Raw genomic sequence first — 26,178 nt, 5'->3', positions numbered from 1 at the left:
ATACACAATTCCTGATTCAGCAGGGTGGACATTTAAGTAATTTCTTGTTTACGGTTAGCGCGATAGCTTTGAGCAAAAACACAAACAAAGGAAAAAAAGAAAAACATACAGAATCGCTGTATGAATGTTTGTGATAATGGGTGACGGTGACTTGTACTGTAAAGCGCTTTGAGTGGTCGATTAGACTGGAAAACCACGATACAAATACAGACCATTGCCTACTTAACTGCATGTTTGTTACTGTTACCATGATGATAGAGCTCCAGTTCGCTTGCTGGTGGCATCTTCCTATGGGTAAAATTATTGCAACCAAGACAACAGTAGGTTTGAGGACTAATTGGATTTGTGGTGTTTGTTTTTTTGTTTTTTTAACTACAATCTAATCAGATGAGCTCATAGCAATGAGACTCAGCTGGTGGTCACAACAAAATCATCAGCGTCATCGGGCTGTTGGGAAGTAACAATAGAAGAGCTGGTTAGTCATCGTTTGCTGGAACAGAGATTCAAACATCATTAACTGAAAATCCAAACTGGATGAGGTCCCACCCAGTGTTCGACAGGGTATTTGTTGTACAATTAGTACTCAGCAACAGAAAATGAGTGAAAATGAGTGAAAATGAGTGAAAATGAAAAGAAAAATCAGGTCATTACTATTTGAATGATACAAAAACATTAAGTTGACTCTAAATCAAAAGAATGTCTTGACCCTACTTTTTGAAGCATGGAGCCCCAGCCATAATGACCTCAGTGTGTTAAAATGTCCTAATTCTGAATCCAGCAAAACAAGAACACACACACACACACACACAGTCACCTTCACGATGAGTCAGGGCAGACGTATAAGCAAACTCTCTGATTCAGCGCACGTGTGCAGAGTTTATATTTTGCCCCAGATATGAGTAGTATTTCTTCATATCGTGTGTGTGTGTGTGTGTGTGTGTGTGTGTGTGTGTGTGTGTGTGTGTGTGTGTGTGTGTGTGTGTGTGTGTGTGTGTGTGTGTGTGTGTGTGTGTGTGTGTGTGTGTGTGTGTGTGTGTGTGTGTGTGTGAGAGAGAGCCAAAATCCATCTGGAGCCAGCCATGTGTGTGTACGTGTGACGTGAGGTTATGGTGAGCTCATCGTCAGCGGCAATTCTCTCTGGCCTCGGTAACGAGGTGCAGAGGAAGGTCAGACCAGTCCAGTCAGTCAAAGACCTCGGGCAAAGCAAAGCCACAGAGATGACCAGGGTTTAGGTTTGCACAGGTTTCTCTGATGTCAGGTACAAGTATTTGAGGCCGTGAGAACCTGCACCTCCAGCAGAACATGTCCCACCATTAAACAAACGGACATGTGATTTTAATTTGCACAGAAATGGAGAGCCCGTGTGTTGTCTTTGTATTCAGGCTCATTAAACAGCTACGTTTTTTCACATAACAGTCGCACACGGCTTTTACTAGGCTTCAAGCTGACAAGAAAGTAAACTGCTATTTAAAAGCAGAGTAAAACAAGCACCAGGTTTACTGCAAGATGGAGTTATATTGCAAGAGGTGTACACAAAATAACTAACCAGGTGTTTCTCTGATTCTCCCTCAGCTCCAGAGGTTCTGGCTCAGAAGCCGTACAGTAAGGCAGTGGACTGCTGGTCCATCGGAGTGATCGCCTACATCCTGTGAGTACCTACCAGTCTGTTATGCAAGAAGTGGTTTCATCACTCAGCACTCTGACCGCCATCTCTTCAATTTCAGCTGGTGACCGATTCAATTCAGTTCAGTTTTGTTTGTATAGGCCCAAATTACAACAGACATTATCTCAAGGCACTTTACATAGTACGGTTGAGACCTGACAATGTTTAGACAAACCCAACAGCTCCCAAAATGAGTAAACGCTTGATGACAGTGGAGAGAGAAAAACTTGTAGAACCAGACTCGATCTGGGCCGCCATCTGACTCGACCGGTTGGGGTGAGAGAAGAATAATGGGGAATACAGGAGTGGTGGGTGGAAAAGAGGGGAGAGAAGATAGAGAGAGATAGAGATAGAGAGAGAACAGTTGTGTAACCGTCATAACAGTGATACTTATAGATTTCACAATATTATAGCAGCACCATAGTATTAGTAATGATAATAATAATGCTGATGATAATAGTATTAGTTAATCTCAGTTGCTCGAGTTGGGAAATCTGAAATTTGTATATATTTAATCACTTTATATTATTTACGGGGAAGTGCAGAGTCCGGTTATCATCCTCTGTGACTTTGCCACAACAGTCAACACCTTTCACATTGCACGTTGTGGAATACTACAATATCTATTTGCTGTCTGTGATGGGCCCAACATAGTTTTAGAGTGCATGTGGAATGTGTACGAGGCTACGGGTCATTGTGCATGTTTGATCTGTTTCCCCTGTGTGTTTGGGTGTGTGTGGGTGTGTTTTTGTGTAGAGCGTGACCCCTAAGGTGTGAACGATGCTGCTGACACTTGAAACCACTGCTTTAATTATTTTAAGGTGTGCGTGTGTGTGTCTGTATCTGTGAGTCTATTTGTGTGTGTGGGGGGGCTGGGGGTTCCCACCTGACATACACACTACTATCTCAAGTGTGAGGTCAGACCAGGGGTCCCAGGTCAGAGGTCAGCAGCAGGTTAATGGGATGCAGAGCATGGGATGTGGCAGGGAGGAAGTCACGCATGAACTGTGTGTCCAACTTGTCTGTGATTTGTCTCTATAGTTAAAAACGAATGTCTCTGCTCTATCTCTTCCTCACTATGTCCTTCATATAGAGTATTTTTGTGTGTTTGTGTGACACTTTTGAGTAGAATGAGGTTTTGGTGCAGCAAGCGGGGGCGGTGGAGAGAGTGACTTTGTGTGTGTGTGTGTGTGTGTGTGTGTGTGTGTGTGTGTGTGTGTGTGTGTGTGTGTGTGTGTGTGTGTGTGTGTGTGTGTGTGTGTGTGTGTGTGTGTGTGTGTGTGTGTGTGTGTGTGTGTGCAGAAATTGACTCCCTGCTGGCAATTAGCACAATTAGTGTTGGGATTCAGACCTTGTTAGCTTTTAGCTGTTGCTCAGGTGGAAAGATCAAATCAGGTAATCAGCCATGATAATCACCTCGGGACCCTGTGTGTGTGTGGGTCCAGTGGGGCGGATGGTGACTGATCTCTGAGTCTCCAACCATCCAACCAAACGTGAAGCATCTCTTCACACCAGGTGGGATCTTCCCTCCTGGTGCGTGTATGTGTGGGCGTCTGTGTTTGTGTGTTAGTGTGGGTCAGGTGAGTCTTTAACCAAATGATAAACCAGAAAAACAAATGGAAAGACTTCCTATCCTCACGGCAGGCAGAACCTTTCTTCCTTCCTTTTTTCCCCGGTGTATTTGTGTGTGTGTGCGTGTGCGTGTGTGTGTGTATTGATGGAGAACGGCATTTTAATGAGTTTTTATGAAAACCTCTCGGTGCATCCAGAGCTTGTGTAACGAGGTGTAGATGACGTTTGTGGCTGAGCAGCAGCTCTGCTGTTGGTCCAGGTGGCTCATTATAGAGTCTCAGACCAGTTCACCAGCACTGGGAACCAATAATCTCAGGTTAGCTTGATTAAAGTCGAACACAGAGAGTAAATGGGCTGTCCCATTTACCACAGCTGGTATTAACATCACTTTGTCCACTGCCACCGATGCGGCTATGACATACAGGAGCGTAGCAACAGGGTGGGCGAAGCAGGCAAGAGCGTTTGACACTGGCGTCTGCTCTTATCACAAAATATCAAATACAAAACACTGACTGTAATAATAATATCAATAATAATGATAGTAAAAACAATACCCAGTCATGTCAGTCATTAAGAGCATTTGAACACTGTTGTTGAAAGTGACTAGATTCATGATTCATTATTACCTCTTAATAGATCAATTAGTAAATTAATGATATCTTGATTTGTTGCTTATGAAATGTGTAAATGAGTTTATAAATGCATTCAAGACCGAGTGATCAGTCAAATGAAAAAAAAGAATAACTGATTGGATAATTGGACGTGAGAATCATGTTGTGATTAACTGAGTCATCTCCTCGTCTGCAGGCTGTGTGGTTATCCTCCGTTCTACGATGAGAACGACTCCAAGCTCTTTGAACAGATCCTGAAAGCCGACTACGAGTTTGACGCCCCGTACTGGGACGACATATCCGACTCAGGTGAGCTTTCCTCTTTCCCTTCCTTCAATTCCCTCGTCAGTCCTTCCTCCCCCTTTCTCTGTCCCACATGTGGCACAGATGGACTGCACACCACTTCTCCATCACGGCCTCTGACATCATTTGCCTGGAATGAACGTATGTGGTATATTGTGTGTGTATGGGTTCACTCACCAACACTGTTAAGTGCACAGTCTGGCAGTAAAACCACCATTGCGTGCCTGGAAACCCACATTTGATAAGATATCTCTGTCATACTGTCATAAAAAGTAACATTCTATATAGATGTCTATCAGTTTGTCACCACTTTGTTCCAGACTCAAATATTTCAACAACTGTCATATAGAGTGCCACGTCTAGACATTTGTGGATGCAAGATGATAAATCCAGATGACTTTGCTCAGACTTTTTCCTTTAGCGCCACCAAGACAGTGAAACTTTTGACTTTGAGTTAAAAGTCCCAATGTCATTTTGAGGGATTGCTGTGTAATGTGGTGCAGATACCCATGACCGTTTCTTCTTTCCACCAAGCACCATCACCCCGTCGACATTCTAATTAGTCTGATAAATTGGTTCGTAGAAAACCTGCACCAGACTTTCCCATCTGCCTAATTAGCAAATGTTAGCCTCATCTTTTCTTTTCTTTTTAAATGTTAAATTCAAAATGTGGCTCGGGAGGTAGAGAGGGACGTCCAGTAAGTAGAAGGTCGTGGTTTGATCCTCGGCTCCTCCAGTCTGCATTCTGAATTGTCCTCGGGCGAGATGCTGAACCCCAAATAATGCTACTGGCTGTCGACAGTGTGCGAATGGTGTGTGATAGAAAAAAGGGATTTACATAGAAGCACTGGATGAAAAGTGTCTGAATGAGTAACTGGAAAAGCTCCATAGAAATACAGTGCATTTATCATTTATACTGAAACCAGGATGTCTATTTAAAATATGATGCTCCATGTCGCTGGACATTTGCTCATTGAAATGTCAGTATTTACTAATCTTATTTGTGTCACAAATTGCGTTTTTAACTTGATCAGTTCAGAAATCATGTAGAAAAATCCATTTCCTGTTGGTGTGTGTTCAGTTTTTTGAATTTTTCTTCTTCTCTTAGCCAAGGATTTCATCGGCAGTCTGATGGAAAAAGATCCAGCCAAGCGTTTCACCTGTGATCAGGCACTCAGACACCCCTGGTGAGAAACACACACACACATGCAGTGTCAAACAGACTAACAAAAAGGCCTTAAATCAATACAGATATTGATGTACCGTCAGAAGTGTTAACAGAGAATTTCTGTGCGTGTGTGTAAATATGTTAGGATCGCTGGGGATACGGCTCTCTGCAAGAACATCCATGAGTCAGTGAGCCGACAGATCAGGAAGAACTTCGCCAAGAGTAAATGGAGGGTAAATTTTGTCTACTCCACTTTGTTCTCTGTGGTCTTGGCTGTATTGTTGCAGACTGCTGCATAGCTCCCGTACACCTGGCTCGCCGTATGTGAACCACAAGAGTCACCTGCTGATATGAAAGAGATCACACTTTCCTTAAGAGCTGCTCCTCACACAGTCCGTCAGTTTCAGCACATCGTTGTTCCAGTTTTTCATCCATCTTGACACAGATGTTATTAATGGAAGATTAAGGGGAAGGAGAAAACCGTATCATGGTACTTTAACACTAGTGTTTCTTTATTGAAAGCAGATTCTAGTCTGTGACTTCAAAGTCTCTATGACATGAAAAATCACTGAAAATAATCCCCTCTCCTACTCGTGATACAGTGCATTGATCTCATACCAAACAAAAGGTTGAAATAAAAACCTCTCTGTCACTGATATTCATTAGGTTTACCTCTCACTGATGTCACACATTGTAATCCAATGGTTTTTATGTTACCAAGAAGTCAAGGTTTTTTTTAATCATCTTTCCATTTCCATCCCCTCCCCAGCAAGCGTTCAATGCCACCGCCGTGGTCCGGCACATGAGGCGGCTGCAGCTTGGCAGCAGCATGGGCAGCAGCATGGACGCCTCCAACCCAAACCAGACGCAGAAGCCGGCCCAGGGCTCGAGCCCGGCGGTTCAGAACCAGTCAGCTCAGAGCCAAAACACGGCGCAGAGCCAGAGCACCAACATAGCCGCCAGCAAAACCTCTTCCACTGACAACAACATAGCAGCGCCACGCAAGGAATGTGAGTATGAGTCAGGGTTGTCGTAACATATGTAGATGACAAAAAGTGAAAGACTTGATGATTCACTGAAACCTCCAACAGCAATTGTACAACTCTAGTTTAGCAACCGAGAGTAGTGGTGTTTTTAGCATTTCCAAAACCAAAACACAAGAGCAAAAGAGATTGGATTAAACAGCGTATTTGTCTGGTTTGACGTGAGCGGCAAACCCATACACTGAATATAAACATGGACAGAGCATCTCCAGTTCATCCCACTATCCAGAAATGAAGCTAAAAATATCCTCGATACAAACGCTGCCATCTTGTGCCGATGACGTCATTTTGGAGTCATTTTAGCTGACTGAAACAATCACCAGGTAAAAAGGAGTCAGATAACTATGTCTGAATTAACTATGTCTGACTTTGGAGCCATAAATCTGCCACCATTATCATCACAAACTGCAGACTTGCTGGTAACAAAGTGTAGCAGGACATAGTGAACAGTTTTATAAAACTTGCTGCTGATTTAAGAGCCAACTTTTCCCTCTCAGGTGTGACTGCGCCCGTCACGCCCTGCAGTCTGGCGTCTGCGGCCTCGTCCCCCGCTGCTGGGGCAGAGCTGAACCGGCCACATCCATCAGCGGTGCCCGCCCCAGTGCTCACGGAGACCAAGTGACGCCAGGTCCAGCGGGGAACCAGCTGGGAGGCCACAGCACTGTGAGGCAAAGAGAAAAGAGGAGGACAACCCGAAGAGGAAGAGGATCGCCCTCTTCTTCGTTCCGTCTTTTCACCGTACTTCCTCTTGGATGCCGTCCAGCCAGTTCCCCGCCCTGCTCCCGGGAGAGCAGAGGACTTTTCCTCCACTCCACCAAGCCACACAGCGCCATACTGAACGCCCGCCACCCACCCACCCATCCACCAGAACAGCAACAGCATGGCCACTGACTCTCAGTGCAGATCTTTGTGCGGCCGGCTGTGATTGGTTGGCATTTGATGATGCGTGTCGACTGCCCTGAACTCGAGCAATGATCAGTGGCTCAGGAGGGGCGGTGGTATCATATTATTCAATGTCAGACAACATCAACTTCCCTCTTTAATCTTTCCTGCGACACTTTGTTTAGCTTTTCTCCAACCTTAGGTTTGACTGTTGGTAACTGGATTGTTTTATATTTTACTATTATTAATGTTCATTTAAAAGGTGCTTTGTGTAACTTTAAACAAATTTATCATTGTCAAACTGATCTTTGGTATCATAGCTGTAAATGAATAAGACCCGAGACAAGGTGACAGCTTGCTATCAATTGTGCAACTGTTTGTCAAGATTGAGACCCTATTTCCCATAACCCCCTTTGTTTCATCTTCATCCATCACCACATTGTCTGAAATCAGTAACTTTCTCTGTGAACCAATCAACAAGATTTAAATGCAGAAAAGAGGACGGGCAGACTTCTGAGTAATGACCTCACCAGTTTACACAAATCACACTAATGTTGTAAACTTGCTTGACAATGATTTATCCATGTGAAAATGTTACACACGCCACCTTTAAGACCTTTTCTATGTCCATATGGGCTTATTTGTTTGTTTGTTTGTTTGTGCTTTAAGAAGTGCTTTAAAAGTACCATACGACTGTTGAGATGTGAAAACATGAGTAAGCGCTTTACCTACTTTGCACAGAGAGGGTCAGATATGTTCTCAGACACAGATAAGCCACTCTCCACTCAGAACTTTAAAAACTTTAAAAACAGAAACCCAGGGTGGATTTCAAAGCATTTCACCACTTATATATTGTCTGAAACATTCTGATTTATTCTGATTTATTTATTATTTTCTTACTTTCTAAGACTTTTATAACAATCACCCCTAAAGGGGAACACATACAGGTTACTAAGAAGCATGCAGCAAGTGAAGGATAGGTTAGGAGAAGATGGAGATGTGTATTTACTGGAAGAACTGCCTCCATCTGAGAATGTTTGTGGCCGATAGCTCACATTTCACTTCCCAAACGAAGGAGCCAGAAGCAGCACAGGGAGCTACAGGACATACAGATGTTATGTTATATTCACCTGCCTCCCACGTGAACCTTCGGAGTATTTTGGCCCATGTGGAGTCAAAAAACCAGTTTGGAGAAGCTGCGGCCTCCCATCGTTCCTTCCCCCTCTAATGAAGCCATGATTTCCCCTTCTCGCGTCATGAAGCTGTACGCAGATCAGAAGTGCTCAGGGAAAACCGCAGCTGTACTGTGTGCTGGCCACCGCTGGTTTCCTGGTTTAGGTGTTTCCGTCATGGTCCAGGTGATGTGGCGTCGCAGTTAATGATCCAGGGCTCCAGACGTTAGCCGTGTCCGTACTGCAGAGTTTTTAGTGACTCGTGACTCGAGCATTTAGGACTTACAGACTTAGGTTACAGACTTTACCACCACTATGGACTGGGTTTTGAACCTTAAACGTTACTTTCTTTTTCTCAGTGCTACCTTAACGTCTCACCTGATCAACTGTTTGGTTAATAGTCCTAATCATCGAAAAACAAGAATAGCGTAGAGTGCATATACCTCCGCCAAGGTCCAACAGTCCCCATTAATTCAATCAAGCTGCAACAAATTGCACACACTCATAAATATCAGTCCCTTAAATGTGCCGGATTATAATAATAATCAAGATCAAGATAAAATCAAGATAAGTTTCCCTGGGAAATTGATGAAAATGTCAAAAACTACCCTATCTTGCAATGTTGAAAAAAAAAAGAAGGGATAAAAGAATTCCTGGATCCACAATTTCACGGCAAGATTAAATTGGTTCCCTCTTGGCCCACGTCCCAAAACTCGGTTTAATCTGACTTTTTTTTTTCAGACTAGATTTAACTGTGACCTTGGTATTGACCTTTTAAACATGACTCAGAGTGCATATGTGAAAAATGTTGGATGCTCAGTCACACATATCAGATTGTCATGTCTTTATTAGATGCAAATCTATTGATCCCTTTATTGTCAATTGTGGCTAAAGACTAGTGCTGGGTACTAAGATAATTTGGTTCATTCGACAGTACATGGTGAATTAACCAGAACAGAACTAGTCCGATTTTAAGTTGCTGAAGTGAACATTAAAACGTAAGGGCTGAATTAATCCGGAGAGACATCATTGACTTTTGACTTCCTCTTCCTACCCTGTTGCCATTTGCCTTTTTTTGCTATCTCCACTCAGTGCTGCTGAAATCTATCTGCAAATTATTCATAGTGCTTGTTTTAATCCGTTTGAGGCGAGGTGCCAGTAAATCAACACTCGCCCAAGCTGTCTGGAATTCACTTTGGCTCCCTGCTTCATTTTTTTCTGTGTGGATGTGTTCAGCCCAAACTATCTGGCACTGAAATCAACATTAAGAAAACATGACGAGACATTTGTGAATGTTGCCCAATCTCAATCTGTCGCTCCTCAACTCGCTCTGGGAGGACAATTCCAGGTTTTGATTCGTTTTGCGACTCTTTCAACTTTAAGGAAGTGCAAAACTAAATCACTGGAATACCCCTTTAAGAAATGAGAAACTTTTCACCTTTAATGATGCTGGAATTGTCCTTTAACAGAACACCTTGCATTCAACTCATTTATATGTTTGGAGCTTTCAGACACACACACACACCACAGATCTGCTGCATGGTTCCCCAAACACTTCATACCTTATGTTAGTTGCATCTGTGGAGACAGCAGGAGCAGACACTTTGTTGTCCTCATGGAGACTGGTATTAAGGTCCTTTTTAGACACCTTGCTGTTACTCGATGCATGTCCTCCTTGCAGCTTCTCCAATCATAGATGAGTTCTGGCTCGATAAGGTTGAACTAGTGTGTGAGCAAAGGCCAGTTAACCTGATTTATTGTGTTTTTTTTAAATGTGCACATCTCAAAGCGGTTAGAGAAAGCTAACCTCGTAGTGTTTCTTATTGAACGACAACACCCATGTGTCTACACAGGAGCCTGTATTTATTCTGGCGAGGTCTTGTGTTACATTTTTTTCCCCCTCTAACCACACGTTTCGAGTCGGTCCATGTAATTACCCACGTGTCACAACAGAGGGAAACATTTCAACCATGTAAGGGCTTTATATTCCAACGATCACCTTAATCTGATTAATCACTGTAACCGTGTGTAGTACGTGCCCATTTACTGCTATGCATTTTTTAACACTTTGGAGTGGTTTTTTTTCAGTGTATTTTCTTGGAAGTGAAATCAGGAAACACAGAGGAAACATCAGCAGCTATAGTAAAACAGTTACAGACACTGAGTCCCTCTCAGACAATTTCAATCTGTTAATTATCATATTTGTCATTATTATTGAATGAGCTACGATGTGAGAACGATGTTCCAGGTGCTTCTCTGGCACAAAGAATCGCCTGCCAGGACTGTAAGCTTGATTAAATACGATGTCGTCCATTTCAGTTGGGACGCTTTGGGTTTACAAATGTGTCGTGAGGCAGGCAGAGGGTTCAGGTTCATGCTCCTCTGTGGTTTCATGTCGGCTGTTAGTTTTTTTTTTCTCAAGAGACAAAGACAGAGATTAAAAAAAAAATCTATCTTTCCATGTTAAAGATGCTCCTGTAAATAGATTGTGAATACGAATGATCATTTTCCAGATAACATATAAGAATGTTTTGCTTTTCAGGCACGAGTGAGTGGATGAGCGTGTGTCGAGGGAAGTTGATTGTATTCTTTGTGGAATGTTTAATGTAGACAAGAAAAAAAACAAAAAAAAAGCTGACTTCCCCTTTACTCCCCACCGCAGTTTGCTTTTATATACTGCACCGCACTGTGTGACTGCCACCTGCAGAGCTGCACAGTTCAATGCCATCAGTGTTCCACCACCACCTCAGTCACACCAACTGAGGGTGAGAAGTATCGTTTACTGAACTCAGGCTTACGTTTTTTTGCCATTCTAAAAGGAAGAAATCCAAAGCTGTGACCGACTCAGAAACAGAAGACAAAGCTGTTTCGGGGCGACAACGAGCCGCTCTCATCCGCCCATCGTCCTCTGACATTTTTCTTTTTTTTAAACGAAGGCGCTGCCGAAGTGCATCGTCGCAAAAAAAAGATGAAAACACAAGCATGTCGGGGGGGAAAGTGCTTCAAGAATCCAACTCCACCATGAGTGTTTGCATAATCTTGTATCCCCTTGTATGATGTTAGTATCTCTGTATTATGTAAGGACGCGCACAGGTTCAGATGCCAGAGTGAACATTTTTTCACATTCATTTTAAAAGACATTGTGCTCCCCTCACACGTGAATAATGTAAAAATGTAAGGATTGGCCAAAAAGCACAAATAGTTACAGTAAATCATCTATTGGTGGTTGTGTCCGAAAAGTTTTTGCACGGTTATTTGGCAGTATACTTTGTAGTACATATTACAAGTTGATTTCTTTTGGCCAGTGGTCTTCAACTTATCTACACTTGTGACTGTGGACCCTATAGAAATATAGCCTCGTAGCTTAGCACCATTTTTTAGGCCTTGGTTAACATCGTAAAAACTCAAAAACATAGCTAGATTAGCTGAGGCTAACACCACATCTCATACAGTATCTCATTTCAAGAAAGTAAAAACAAAAAAAAGATTTATTGTGTTCTACCTTGAGTCATGCCCCACCCCTCCAAAAGATTTCATGGAAATCGTGTCAGACAGTAGCTTTTCGGAAATCCCGCTACACCTGGCGTCTCCATGTGCGCGTCCTCGTCCAGCGCCTGCTGAGCTAGCTGGCTGTATTTACTCTCTGCATGTGACCACGACAAACTCCCATCTTGTGCACTGTCGCCACGTTGGCGCCACCCTCACGTCTCCGAGCGGGCGCCGCCCGCCGCACTTATTGTGCTGTGATGAAGATGAAGATGACTTTCTGTTAATGGGGCTTGTATATCCGATGCCTTCGACAATCATGTGCACATATCAGAGTTACCATGACCACACAGGCCAGAGCGATTGATTGTGTTTCGTTTGTCTTTTCTCCTCGAATAAATCCTGAATGATCGTAAGATGACCCCTCGCCCAATTATTCTTTGGTTGTGGTAATTTTGTTGTGTGTTTTTGTGCGTACAAAATAAGCGATGGCTTATTAGTGTAATTTATACTCAGAAGAATAACAACAGTTCTACAAAATATAAACCTGTGCATTTATGTGTGCAGACACCAGACACTCACCGCTCTGACCGACATTCAGCCCATATATATGCTGCACAGCAGATGTTCAGCAGACAGGCAGATGTTGAGGCACATGTTGGGATACATCATTATGGTTAAAGCATTAAAAGCACATTGGCCACAGATGTTTCTTCCCTTCGTGGTTTCTGCCTTGGGTTTCACTCACAGTATTCCCACTTCAACAATGTGCATTTGCAGCAAAGGTTTCAGTTACAACAGACCTCGTATCAATTTAGCAATATCAGTGAGTTTCTGTCCTCACATTTACACTGTCACACTTTATTTCTCCTCTGTCCTGATACCTACAGAGGGCCTGGTGAGATCCATTAGGGCTGTTGCTGTTCTCTTGCGAAAATGCGACCACCTACTGCAGCAGACAACAAATTCTGCAGTGTGATAAACAGGCATCTGTGTGCTCCATTAACTCGAGATGCATTTGTGCCATATTTGAATTCCACTCTGGCCCTGAACACAACTTAAGAGAGAGGAAGAGTCAGAAATATATCAACATGAGACAGAGGAGCTGCAGGCTGCTTCCTGCTCCTCTGAACACCACAGTTCATAAGCTCTCATACAATCTCACTTTTGGAAGTCAACTTTTAAATTATCTTCAAGTGAAGTGACGCACTTTACTGACTGTTGCCTGCTGGGCTTCCTTGCATGAGCTCGTCGCATGATACGTTGTGTTACTAATTACAATATTATTGGTCCTTTATTAGCAGAGTTGTATCCTGAGGCAGCTTTTTGAGGTTCAAGTCATCAGATTTTCTTCTGGACTGTCCTTGTATATCAGCTTATTGGAACTCTCTCTCTCTCTCTCTCTCTCTCTCTCTCTCTCTCTCTCTCTCACACACACACTGAATGTGCCAGCTTAGTCAAAATAATTCATCCCTCTCTCACACACATTCACCAAAGCATTGAAATGAAAATTGTGAAATCAAAGTATTTTGCTCCCCTTTGACGCTCCGTGCCTAATAGCGTGCACACACAACATCATGCTCAGACACACACACACACACACACACACACACACACACACATACACACACACAAATTACCCTTTACAGTTCTTGTTGACATTGGCTGTCAAGCTGTGTTTGTGCTCCAGAGTCACTGATCTCTCTGCCTCTTAAACTGATTTCTCCTCATCTTTAATTCAGGACTTTGCCCCCACCGCCTCCACCAGCCCCCCCGTCTCCCACCCTCTCTCTCCCCTGCAGAAACATGGTGTTTTGTTCCTCACTAATCGCCATAACAACGCTAATTACAGGCGGATCATCTGAAACTGCGAGATAACGCACAGCCTCGCGGGAAGCAGAGCAGGGATCGTGGAATTCAAGGTGTTCGAGGGCGGCCCGTGTCATCTGGGCGGACAGTTCTGAGTGCGAACAGCAGGCGGTGATGTGATGTTTCCCCCTGCTGCCCCTGAAGAATAACCCAAACTGTGTTGAAAATAAACTTGCAGCAGTGTCATTATGCCACCAGTGACCTTAAGAGACATCTTCTTCTAGAGGCATGCAAGATCATGTTCTTTTAAAAGTAGTTACAGAACTCTATAGAGAGAAGTGACAGGAGAGTCAGGCCAAAACTGTAACCTGCCCTAAAATGTCCATGAGTGAGAAACCCTTGATTTGTCTTTATTAGGCAGTTATTTGTCAAGAAACGGACAACAAGGGGCCATGATGCAGAATCTGTGAAGACTCTTAGTCATCCAGGTCATTGTATCTTCAGGAGTTGAACATGTGCACACAGACAACTGGAACTCCAGAGGTTATATTGACACTGCAAACAAGTAAACTAAGAAGGTAGATACAAAGAGCCAAATGTTCTAGAATGACCCTAAAGTCAATGGGAGTCAGGTGGACAAGGACATAAGTGAATACATTTAAAGCTGAAGAATGACAAAGGGGGGCATCAAAAAACGACCCCAGTAGATTGAACTCAGGGTCACTTTGGTGGCTGCTTGAAAACAAGACCAAACAAGTGTGTGTGTTGTTAGTCTAACAGAATAGCTAGGGTTGGTAATCCTGGAGAAGTGGACTCGACACACCCACCCCCTTCCCCCAAAACACATGAACGCTCACCGACTCACAACTGCTAATGGCCGACTTTTCCATGCCTGGCTCACTAGCTTCTGTCTCTGCTTTAGCGGTGTACGTCTCTCCGGCTGAAGACTCTGGTCGCCGGCAGGGTGCGAGCAGGCAGGCAGGTCAGTTAGTGACAGACAGGTATGACAGCCAATCATGTTTGATCGTTGGGTTTATCACAGTCCTGCGAGGGCCAGACACTGTTTTCAAAAAAGTGTTTAAAAAACAACCTTTAAAACATTTTAACAATCAAAAAGCTGCAGCAATCGGGCAAAGATCCTGCCCAGTAGCTTTAACACCTTAGATCAGGGTAGCATGTCTAGACATTTACAACTTGTCACAACATGCATTTGGAAAGTTAATGAGTTTTTTTTTATAGTAGTTGCTGTATCTCTTTGAGTGACTGAGCTCTGCAGCAATATTATATTGTGGTGTGTATTAATATAGAGCTTTTCTTGTGTGATCGACCACTCAGGGCACTTTACACTGTTGGCACAGCCTTCAGGGGGTTCAGTATCTTGCCCGAGGACACTTTGCAGCCTGGACCAAGGGTCAAACCCCCGACCTTTGGAGTGGCAGTTCTATCCTGAGCCGCCCTGGCTGTTGCAGTGTTACTGAAGGCATAAAGAACTTCCTCCACATGTTTTACTTCTCCATCTACTCAGCACAGACCAGGAGGATGAAGGTCTGTTACACCTTTAGCAGAGAGTAAATTAGCGTTGATGCTGGCGTTGACCTGAGCCAGGTCATAACTCAACTGCTGCTTTACCCCGCACCTCATCCTCCCATCCCCGTCCGTCCAGCCCTCCTCTCACTGTGGTGAGTTTAGTGATTTGTTTTCCTCTCATCGACCGGGGTCTCGTGATGAGACAGACGCTCGCCTCCCTCCAGAGCTTTTGGATTTCCAGACTGAATTAGAGGAATATTTCAGCGACGTCCTGCTGTTCAGAACACTGCTGCCCACAAAAACACATTCCAGTCACTTGATGGACCAGACGGACACACACACATACACACTCCCAAATAGTGCACATATACACATACAGTGTCTTCTCTGACCTTGACTCACTGCATGATATCGTAGAGATTAAATGATGTCGTAGAGATTAAATGGATCACTGGTGTGTGTGTGTGTGTGTGTGTGTGTGTGTGTGTTTTGCTATTTGTACTCTGATGACCCAGATCTTTATATTCTTCTTCAAAACACTTCAAGTTCACACTGTTATTCATCCAATTTCAATTTTATAAGCAGAAAAACGTTCGTACAAAAATATTTACATACAAGCTGACGCTCAGACTTGAATTAATAACAAATCAAACATCCAATAACTTTCATTCACAGACATAAAACTCTCTCTGAAGTAACAGTTGACTAATAAGACATGTTAAATATTGAATGTAATAAGAACAAATATTGTATTTAAATTGCTGATATTGATTCTATGAAGACAGTGCACTTGCCAGAGCCCGATTCTAATGCCCAAATTCTGACTTTACCACTGGATCCATAGTGCAACTCAATGGTGTCCTTAGGGTTAGGGTTAGCAAAGATAACACAGTCGACTTCACCGTGATTATTTGAAGGGGGCTCCTTGTGGCAAGAAAAATTAGCTGTGTCCCATTTCAGGGGCCGCATCCTTCACAGGCCGCATTTGAAGACGGGCCTGCATCACAGCGGAGAAACTAGGCTGTTCCATTTTGAAGGCTCCCTCAAGTGCGTCCTTCCATTCCTGAGCAACAAAGGATCCAACAGGTGTATCCTTCTCAGCCCAACCTCTCCCAGGATTTATTTCGCGCTGGTGAGGAAACTAACAAGCTCGTTGCGCATGTGGCTGCAGTAAGTGCAGTCGTAAGAGTGGGACAAGCTAGGGACGCAAATAGGAAATCCTCTGTGGAACACACCGTCTCATTTCAGCTCGGCATTCGTGGACCATGTCCTTGAAAGAAGGGGGCCCCTGAATTCAGACACAGTTTTGACTATTGAATGTAAAAATGCAAAATATAGGTGAAGTGTACATTTTACTTTCTTCTTTTCTTGTTATTGCTCCTGCATAAACAGATCTATACTTCATAGATTTCGTTTCAAAGCCTGGACCTCAAAGGTTGGTGGAAACACAATATTTGAGAATGGCATGACCATGATAACGTGTCACTAGCATGGACCACGCCACAACGATGTATCGTTACATTTTTTGAAGGAACTCAGGCTGTATTGGATATTGTGGATGGATGAATGGATGTGAAGGGCGAGGAAGAGGACGGATGAATAATGTTTCTGTTAGGCTGGTCTGGGAGGATGGATCTGGTTCTGTCTCAGGCACATTTTCGCCCAAGCTGATGTCGAACCCCCCAGACTGAACCTAGGGAGAGACATGAGAGAAAAATGCCCTGGATGGAGCTGGAAGGGATGAGGGAGGGGAGGATGAATGGATGTAGGTAGGGATGAGGAAGGAAGAGGGAGGTAGAGATCTGAGACAAACGGAGCAGGATGGGTTGACCAGGTATAAGAAGGGTTGATGGGTAAGTAGAGGGGTGGTTGAGGCGTGGCCCAGCTCCCGAACCTAAGTTAAATTATTAACTTCATCTCTTTACACTCCTACGAGCGCCTGCTGATGTTTTTACTGTCGCTCACTCACAGTTGTGCCTAGTGTCAGGAAGTCAGCGGAGCAAGAAGTGCTGCTTATCGAGAGAATAAATGTTGGATTCTCTTTCAGGAAACTTTTGTCCGGTGACCATGGAATCATCCTAACCCTCACTGTTGTTGCAATCAAAGATATAAAAGAGAGAATTAATAAAACAAAACTACGTGGATTATTACTTTACAGCTGATTTTGCTCTTATATGAGGATAATTGTTTGTCCCTGCCCTTCCTTAGAGGCCGCCCAGCAGCCTCTCACTCTCCACAGCCAGTTTTCTGTCCAGGCGGGTGGCAGGTTTGGGGCAGGTGGGATTAGTTAAAGCTGCATACGCTGGCGCATCGCTGTGCTCGCATAACGCCCGGGTGGAGGCTCCTCCTGCGTGATGGCGTTGAGGTGGTGCCCATCCCTCCGCTCGACGGCCTTCAGCTTCTCCTGCAGCTCCTGCACCTCCTGCTCGGCCTTGCGCGTGGCCTTGCGGGCGTTCCTCAGGGAGCGCTTCACCTTGCGAACGCGCTCCTTCAGCTGCCGGTTCCTCCTCTCCGCCCCGGCGAGGCGCTCCTGCAGCTTCCGGCCTCGCTCCTCCTCTTCAAACAGCGCCCCCTGCACCGAGGAGCACATCAGCTGCGGGGGGGGGGCGGGGGGGGGGGGGGGGGGGAGAGACGGAGAGGGAAAGTGTGGAAGTTAGTGAACTTAAAGGAAGGTGTGTTTTTGTAGCGACTAGGCAAACAGTTGTAAACCACCAGTTGCCATCTCGTCAGCTGGTTGTTTAGTGTGGGAGCACTGGTGATGTGATTTTCCCAGCAGCCTCTCTGAGAAAATGACAAAAAACAACATGGGTCTTTTGATCTGCACAGCGCTGTTATTTCTCCTCTGCGATCACACTTGGAAGGAGGGAGCATTGGGAAAAGTGGAGGTCCTGACCCTCGTCATTTGTCTTTATCCACATAGGCGCCCTGCTCGCAGTTAAAAAACACATGAGGGGAATGTATATGCTGCTCGTGTGTGTCTGTGTCACCCACAGACCCCCCCACCCCTCCCTGACAATGTGAGGGCGAGCACTCTGATGTTCCAGGGGCCCTAATTTTCCTTCTCATCATTAGAGCAGAGCTGACCTGAACCAGTGGGGTTAGCAGGGGTGAACGCTCTCACAGTGGGGAGTGTGTGTGTGTGTGTGTGTGTTCCTTCCTCAGGAATACAAACTCACACCATGTACACTAAACCTACACAAAATCATTTTGAAACCACAACAGTTTATGGTCTCTGTGGCTGTTTTTTCACATTTCTGCAGTTGTAGGATGCTATTTTTGATAAATGTGATAATGTCACTGAGACATTTTAGGAAATACACATATCAGCTTTTTGGTCAAGCGGTAGCTGATAAGATAGAGAAGATAGAGACGAGAAGAAGATGTCACTCTTGTTCGTGTAGGTTTGGAACAATGATGTTTAACTGCAGTGCTGACATGACATGAGACAATACAAGAGGCAACGTGGTTCTTGTATGTTTGGAGGTGGTGACGGTGACGGTGTCGACTATGATGTCCCTGATGATGGTGGTTTGTATTACGGATAGCAAGATGCTGATCCCTTATTGGACTACATGTTCATGTTCTTTTATGTGTTTATGTTTCATGTCTTGTGTGTCGTAGCCCCTGCTGTGAACACAAATTGCCCTTTGGGGACAAAGAAAGTTGAAAGTGGGACAGAGTTAGCTCTTCTTCTTATCATCTAGTGGTAGCAATCTCCCAAAATGACAAACTACTGTTACTTGAGTGAAAGTAACTGAGGTTTTGGATTTCCACAAAAAAATCCATCTTTAACTGAAATTACCAAATGTGTAATTTAAATATTCAACAAGTGAAATGTACTTTGACTCTGAAATAATGTTTTTAAAGGCAAAGATTAGTTATAAATGATTAAATGTACGAGCGTTTGTATTTGTCTCCATGTTGAAAATACTGCATATATTTATTTTGTATAGTCAGTTCACCAAGGACATGTCATGCAACAGAGTTCACTGGCTCGAATCAAACAGCCTTTGCCTTAGAACAAGGAACAAGAGACAAATATCCTCGAAGTCTTTTTCTTCCTGTAACATTGATACTCTTTTTTTTACAGTTTGAACTCTTTGTCGTAGGAAGGCTCTCAGTCTGCTGCATGACCCCAACAGACACACACCACCTGTCAAAACATCTGGGTGTCACCTGCCTGCTGTTCATCATCATCTGTATAAACAGTATTTAGAGGACATGTGCAGACACACACACACACACACACACACATGAATGCACACAATGTCCTCAAATACAAGTATGCTAAGTTTTAAAGGCAGCAACACAGAAAGACAATGTCTCTATTGTCCAATACTGTAGAATGTCAAAACAAAGGGGAGGTGACTGTCATACATATGGATAGATAGATAGATAGATAGATAGATAGATAGATAGATTTCCATATCATTATTTTTATATATCCCATCAATTTCATACTTTGATGTCTATGTTGTGAACTTGTTGTGCTGACCCCAACGGCAGGAAAGTGAGAATACCAGGATTGGAATATTTTTTTAATAAAAAAAATAAGATATCACTAATTCTACTAATTCTTCACTTCTGCTGACGTTTTCTTCTCTCTATGAGGCCTGACACTGCTCGATGAAACAAGCTTCATGTTCTCTGGGATGTCGTCTGTCCTACTTCACTTAACGACCACATGGGGGATTCAGTGTCACTGTGGATGTTTCACTGAGGTTTAATGTGAGTAAACTTAATGTAGGAGCCTTGGCACCGTGATATTCAGTATATTTCCCCCTGGACCAGACTGCAGCACAAATTTTATCTAATTAAAAAAACAATTTGAATTTGAAAAAAATAACAGACTGAGGAGGAAAATTAAGAAAATAGAGACTGTAAACAAAAGAGCTCATTTATTTCTGAACTTTTGGAAATGAGCAGGTCGCCAGGGTTTCTCCTCTTCCTCCTGGGTGAGTTTTATTTTGAGGTGTGTGTGTCTGTATGTGTGTGTGTGTGTGTGGGGGGGGGGATGTGAGCGATAAAGAGATAAAAAGGAACAGAAGGGAGGCAGAGAAAGGAAGAAAAACAAAGATGAGACAGAGACAGTGGGAAATACACACACACACGCACACACACACACACACACACACACACACACACACACACACACACACACTGCATTCATCCTTAGGTTTAACTACTCAGTAAAACAGGCAGAGTAAGCGTCCACATAAAATGTTAATGACACAGAGAACTTGTTAAAGGTGTTTACTTGACAGTTACCACCAGAGTTTGCTCTCGTTGGGGTTACAATCATGTCATTAGGCTGCACGTAAACACAGAAAAGTGCTGATTTAGAGGTATTTGGGGAATTCGTCTATATCTCACCGTGACCTGAAGGCTAAAGAGCCCATGATAAGTGAAATCTGTATTAAACATACACAGATCTTACAAGAGTCTCTACCTCTGGCTCATGGTAAAAGCGGCTCAGCGCGCTGCCGATAAGAAGAAGCTTTGAACAAAAGTTAATTGAAGGTTTTGGCAGAAAAGTGGAGGAAGCGTCTTTTCTCTCCCTCTGGAGGGGCGTCTGGTTCCCACGAGGCTGAAACCAGAAGCAAACCACCTCCCAACTCCTATTTTTCAGGGACGTCTTGTGTTTTTAACTCCAGCCGGAGGAGGTCTTCAATCCTCCACGCACTTGGAGAGGGATACGACCGTGGAAATGCTTTCAAGACCCCTTTGGACCAAACCCAAAATTCAGGACGTCGAAATTAGAAATAAGATCTTGTGCTACTTTTTAATTTAGTTTCATTTGCAGCCCAAACAAAACAGAGGGGGAAGAAAGACATGAGGGGTTTTCTTTTGCTTCAAATCTGAGTTTCATCTTCTACTAAGGGCGGGGAAGGTGAGACATGACGTGGAAGTAGGAGGTCCTGCCATCTCAACACTCCTCCATAAATTCCCGGAGCGAAACATTCGTTTGGCGCCGTGGCCTCGCCTGAGGGTCACGGCCTCTGCATGCGGGTGCTCGTCCACTAAATGAGCAGCGCATTTAACCCCTGTCTGACTGACCTCTGACCTCATGGCTCAGACCTGCAGGTCAAACATGCAGAGAAAGGGAGAGGAAGACACCACCCGCACCTCCCGCTCCCTTTAATCCATTCCAGGAACCATTAGCCATGTCAACTTGTAGGAACGCTGCAGGCAGAGATGGGCTCGGTCTGGAACAAGGTGCAGTTTCCACAGAACAATGCAACAAGATCTGAGATGGCACAGTCAATGATATAATGATATACATGCGAATTTAGCAATTTTGTGTCTTAAATTACCTGCAATGTGTTGATTTCTGAATTACCGTAATGATGCAACTCGGTTCAAATCTGTGTTGTTTTGGAGCATGTCCATGTCTCAAGACATTCAACACAAGTCGAGTCAAAAAACAATTAAAAGACTGTGGAGACACATCAAGTCAAACATATTTTGGGACGAGTCAAATCTCATGTCACTAGATAGAAGACCCAATTCAACGTCAAGTCCACAAACACAGTCACGTTTTAAGTCAGTCAAGCTTTGTCAAGTATAACATTAGCAACAGATGAATTCAAGTCAAGTCTGAAGTCATTTGCGATTGTGTACATTTTTCTTTGGCCATTTTAAAGCAACCCTATGCTAGCTTTCGACATTCAACAGTTTCTCCTCCATCTGCTCTGCGTAAAGCAAAGCACTTGTGTGTGTTTTCCTCCTTGTTCTGGCTTGTTTCGAGGTGCGACCTGCTTATTTCAGTCAGAGCAGGTGATAAATGCTTGAACATCTGCATCAGCCCATCGTCTCCTGTCGAAAGGGCTCAGCTTATCTCTGGTCTCAAGTCAGCAAGATTGACACACTTTCAAACTGCTGTCTGCACAAAGATGTGGACCTTTGCCATTTGCCCTTTGACCCCTGGACGACCAGTATCCTGAGGAGCCAGACGGACGGACCTTGACCAATCGGCGATCGCTTTGATCTTCAACTTGCTGGGACGTGATCACACAGGACCAATCACACGCTGCAATTCTATAAAAGAGGCGAATCATTTCTTCTGTGTGTGTTTGTGTGTGTGTCTGTGGATACCTAATCTTTAATCTTTGCTTGAGCTGTGCTGACAGGAATGTGGTCAGGATCCCTAGAATCTGAATTTAACTACCCTCTGGCACAACACACACACCCACACACAAACCAAGACCTCACTCTGTCACACTTTCCTTCCAACACACTTAAATGAAATTCACACTTCATCACCACAGTGGATTTAGGAAGTGTGTGTGTGCATGTGTGTGAGTGTGTGTGTCTGTGTAATAGTTGAAACAGTGTTGAAACAGGCCGTTACCCTGTTGTCCTCCTGGGCGTCCCACTCGGGGCTGAAGGTGTGGAACGGCTGGCTCCCTTGGGTGCAGTTGGAGAACTGGAAGAGGCTGGAGAACATGCGCCTGTTCTCAGAGGTGTCTGGGAAGATGGCGTCCTGGAAGTTGACGCCGTGGGGGAGGATGTTGTAGTTCTCGTCCATCCTGGAGGTGACATGGACAGGAAGAGATGTGAGGAGGAAGAGTATAATTTCAAGTCACTTAATGGAAATGCTGAAGCAGCCAGCACATCAGAATAGCATTGTATTGTAAGTGCAGGAGTCTGACTCTACATAGTTTGCTCCAAAAATTAAAAGACAAGAGTTGTTGAATGTTAAAAGTTGCTATTTTGCAAAATGCACTTGTGTCTGGGAGTTTGTGTGTGTTTGAGAATGTTGAGAGTAAGTTGAGTGAGTCTAAGCATCTGCTGGATGTGTTTGCAGTGTGTGTGTCCAGCCCTTGCATCCTCACCTGAGGAAGAAGAAGTAGGAGTAGTTCTCCATCACCGTGTGGGACTGGCAGGACAGGTACCCCAGCCCAGTCAGATTGAGCCTGGATCCGGTGGGTACCTCCAGCATGCTGCCCCAAGCCTGGTCGCACAGCAGCTCCACCTCCGCCGAGTACAGCAGCCCTTCCTCTGCGCCCTCGTAGCCGTACCCGAACCCGAAGGACAGCGAGTTGTACATGCTGCCCTCCCCGCCCAGGGGCTCCCGGTGGAGCGCCAGGACCCGGGCGTACACGATGATCTCCGCCAGCTCCGCCCGGCAGCCCTCGCTCAGCGGCCGCCACTCGGAGGGCAGCTGGCAGCCGTGCGTAAAAGTGTCCATGTGCGCAAAGACGCAGAGCGCAGTGAGGAGGAGAGTCGCGGAAAACATCCCGAAGAAGTCCGTGAACACACTGGATGATGCAGCTCCTAATATTGTGTTTCAAAAGTGTTATTTGTAAAGAAGTCAACACTTCTGGTGGTTACCTGATCGCTTCAGGATGCTCTACCTGACCCAAAATACCCAAAAGTCAAATCTCCACACTGCATGCGAGCATCAATCTTGCAGAGATTTGCATGTTTCACTATTTAAGTTCATGTAAAAAGTATAAAATGAAAAGATCAATGCGCAGAAAGTCCAACAGCTCCAACCTGTTGTGTTCGTGGAGTTTCTCTCTCATCTGCTGCTGCAGGAGCCAGAGGAGCTTCTCCAGAGCGCACCGGTGCTGCGTTCACGGTCTGATGTGACGCTCTGACATCTGAGGTTTCCTTGTGGGACGTTCACTGCATCCAAGTGCTATTTGTCTGGGATAAGTGGGATGAACTCTATTTTGAACTGGCTGAACCAGATAATGTTCTTCACACATACTTATATAACCTAATTTAACACATTTTGAACAAATATTATTGGTAAACTATTCAGGACGTTACATTTTATCACTTAATCACACAAGATATGTTTCAGATGCAGATGCAAATTTCTCTCACAGACACAGAAGTCACTGTAGAGCAAATACAAGTATGTTTTTTTGAAAATGTAATTTCAACATCATTTTCCAACATATTGATTCACTGCTCTCAAACCTACAAGTTGCTCTTTAATAGAAATCATTTCTTCCCATTAGGAATTTGAAAGCATCTAAGGAGGATTCAAAAAGGATTTAAAAAAAAACAAGTGGTTCCTCAGTGAGGTAGAAAAGTGGTGTCTAATCTTAGAGAACATATTCAGTAGAAGTTTTTGAGTAGTTTTTCAGGCAGCACTGAAGGATTTCAATTCCCCAGGGAAGTGTCCTAAATTCTGTTTTCCAGGGGACACTTAGAGTCCCTGACATGGACTTACATGTAGGTAAGTAGGTTTCAGGCAATGGTCGGATTGTAATGAAGAATATTTACTTCATTACTGTGCTTGAGTACATTTTTCATTTATCCTACTTTACTTTAAGTTGATTTATTATCAGGTACTTCCCACTTTTACTCTTCTTCATCTATCAGCAAATATCTGCACTTTCTACTCCACTACACTTTTACAATGCATCGTGTCACATGTTCACATTGTTTTTTTTTAAATATCTTTAGTAATCAATAAGGATTGATCGAGAAGTGATTAGATATTGATCCAATCAGAGCGGGCAGGTTCCATTAGACCCCGCCTCTTGCAAGAGCAGCATCACTGATGAAGAAATGAAATGGATTTGGAAGAGGCCGAGTCTCAGCCATCAGATGTACCCCATCCCTGGTCTGTCCTATTCTTGTTTTAAACAATATACAGGATATGATGTAGTAGACCGATGCGTTCAGTAAATACTTTTACTTTTAATACTTTAAGTAGATTCAAACGCAAGTACTTATGTGGGAATTAAAATTTGACTTGAGTACCTGTTTACCTATTTATTTGTACTTCTACTTGAATAAAACATATGAGTAGTTCCTCCACCACTGGTTCCAGGGATTCCTGATCCAGGTCAGTGTTAAGTCCATGATAAGAGAAGGTGTTGGAGGAGCAGTGATGGTGCTCCTGGTCCTAGATCCAGGGGCTTTGAGGGATTGAAAGGCCTTCTGCTGGGGGCTCAGTGGGACCTGTGGGGCTGAAGAAGAGACTGATGAAACTCCCCATCAGTCCTCCCACCATCAGGCCTTCTGGAACTGCCATGTACGGTTTGCTTGGGCATCACTGTCATCTAGTGGAAGTTGTAGTGAAATGCAACGTGCGCTTGTTTTTCTTTGTGCGTAACAAATGCTCAGAATGGATTAATTGAAAGGTTGCTATGGAAATGAATACAAATAAAAGAGGCAAACTGGTATTTGACACCTATGATATTAGCAGAATACATATGCCATTACAGTCTAATATTTGTTTTTGCAGTGGTAGATATTCCACTGGGATTTATTATGCTATATTTTTCTGTATAATTGTATTATATATTTATATAAGACATGACTGTGCGGGTGTGTCTTAGGGAAACTCCAGTTCCTCCTCTCTCCAAGTACAAGGTGACACCTGCAGGGAAATCCCCCTGACAGCAGGCCCCGCCCCCAGCTGTCAGACTGCAGCTGATGTATAGAACATGTGGATGAAACTGTGAAGCTGCGGCTCCGCCACCGACGCGGCTGCGCTTTATATACACATCTTTGCTGCTGCATGACGTCACTTCAAGGAAATGAAAGCCCCTGCAGAAATCAACACAAGTCAGAGCTGCGTCAAAAACCAATAATTAGACCAGTGCGGACAGGAAGTGAGAAAAGTGAGCCTGAAAAATAAAATAAAATAAAGGGGAAAAAAACTACTTTACTACAATTTAATTTTTTTTTTTTTTAAATTGAGGTTCAAGTCAAGTGAATTTAAGACCTAACAACATACTTAGTTGAATCATTAGATCAAATAAAATAGAATCAAGTTATTTCTGAATATAATAATGTTGTATAATGTGGTCCGTTAAACTGTAAGGGAGATACGATTTTTTTGTTCGTTTTACCTTTTGAAATATTTTTTATTTCCACGTGTTGTGTATTTAATTTAATTTAATTCTATGTATCGGTTTGTTTTGTGACACAATGTTAACATGTATTGAAGCCTAAACAACTACATAACATCAGA

General features: G+C 43.8%; 2 protein-coding genes and 1 long non-coding RNA gene across 3 annotated transcripts in view; 2 read left to right on the top strand and 1 right to left on the bottom strand.

Moving 5' to 3' along the window:
* camk1da (calcium/calmodulin-dependent protein kinase 1Da) overlaps positions 1–7,659 on the top strand; it is a 51,264-nt gene extending 43,605 nt beyond the window's left edge. The window contains exons 6-11 of the mRNA XM_034578201.1: positions 1,573–1,648; positions 4,043–4,155; positions 5,258–5,336; positions 5,463–5,550; positions 6,087–6,327; positions 6,858–7,659. Coding sequence (XP_034434092.1) covers positions 1,573–1,648; positions 4,043–4,155; positions 5,258–5,336; positions 5,463–5,550; positions 6,087–6,327; positions 6,858–6,982 — 722 coding nt within the window. The 3' untranslated portion in view covers positions 6,983–7,659. The remainder of the gene's footprint in view (positions 1–1,572; positions 1,649–4,042; positions 4,156–5,257; positions 5,337–5,462; positions 5,551–6,086; positions 6,328–6,857) is intronic.
* Positions 7,660–11,525: 3,866 nt separating this feature from the next.
* Positions 11,526–12,332, top strand: LOC117757247. The gene is made up of 2 exons (XR_004613065.1): positions 11,526–11,556; positions 11,594–12,332. It is a non-coding gene; the product is annotated as an uncharacterized LOC117757247 (long non-coding RNA).
* A 4,968-nt stretch (positions 12,333–17,300) lies between these two features.
* On the bottom strand, positions 17,301–23,777 carry ccdc3a (coiled-coil domain containing 3a). The gene is made up of 3 exons (XM_034578202.1): positions 23,072–23,777; positions 22,588–22,765; positions 17,301–17,829 (listed from the first exon to the last, which is right to left on the bottom strand). The coding sequence occupies exons 1-3, from the start codon at positions 23,473–23,475 to the stop codon at positions 17,524–17,526; spliced, it is 888 nt and encodes a 295-aa protein (XP_034434093.1). The 5' UTR covers positions 23,476–23,777; the 3' UTR covers positions 17,301–17,523.
* Positions 23,778–26,178: the final 2,401 nt, after the last annotated feature.

The sequence above is a fragment of the Hippoglossus hippoglossus genome, chromosome 23 (genome assembly GCF_009819705.1).
Source record: "Hippoglossus hippoglossus isolate fHipHip1 chromosome 23, fHipHip1.pri, whole genome shotgun sequence".
NCBI lineage: Eukaryota > Metazoa > Chordata > Actinopteri > Pleuronectiformes > Pleuronectidae > Hippoglossus > Hippoglossus hippoglossus.
Note: the sequence above shows the minus strand (reverse complement) of the source record. Positions and strands in the feature narration are given on the sequence as shown.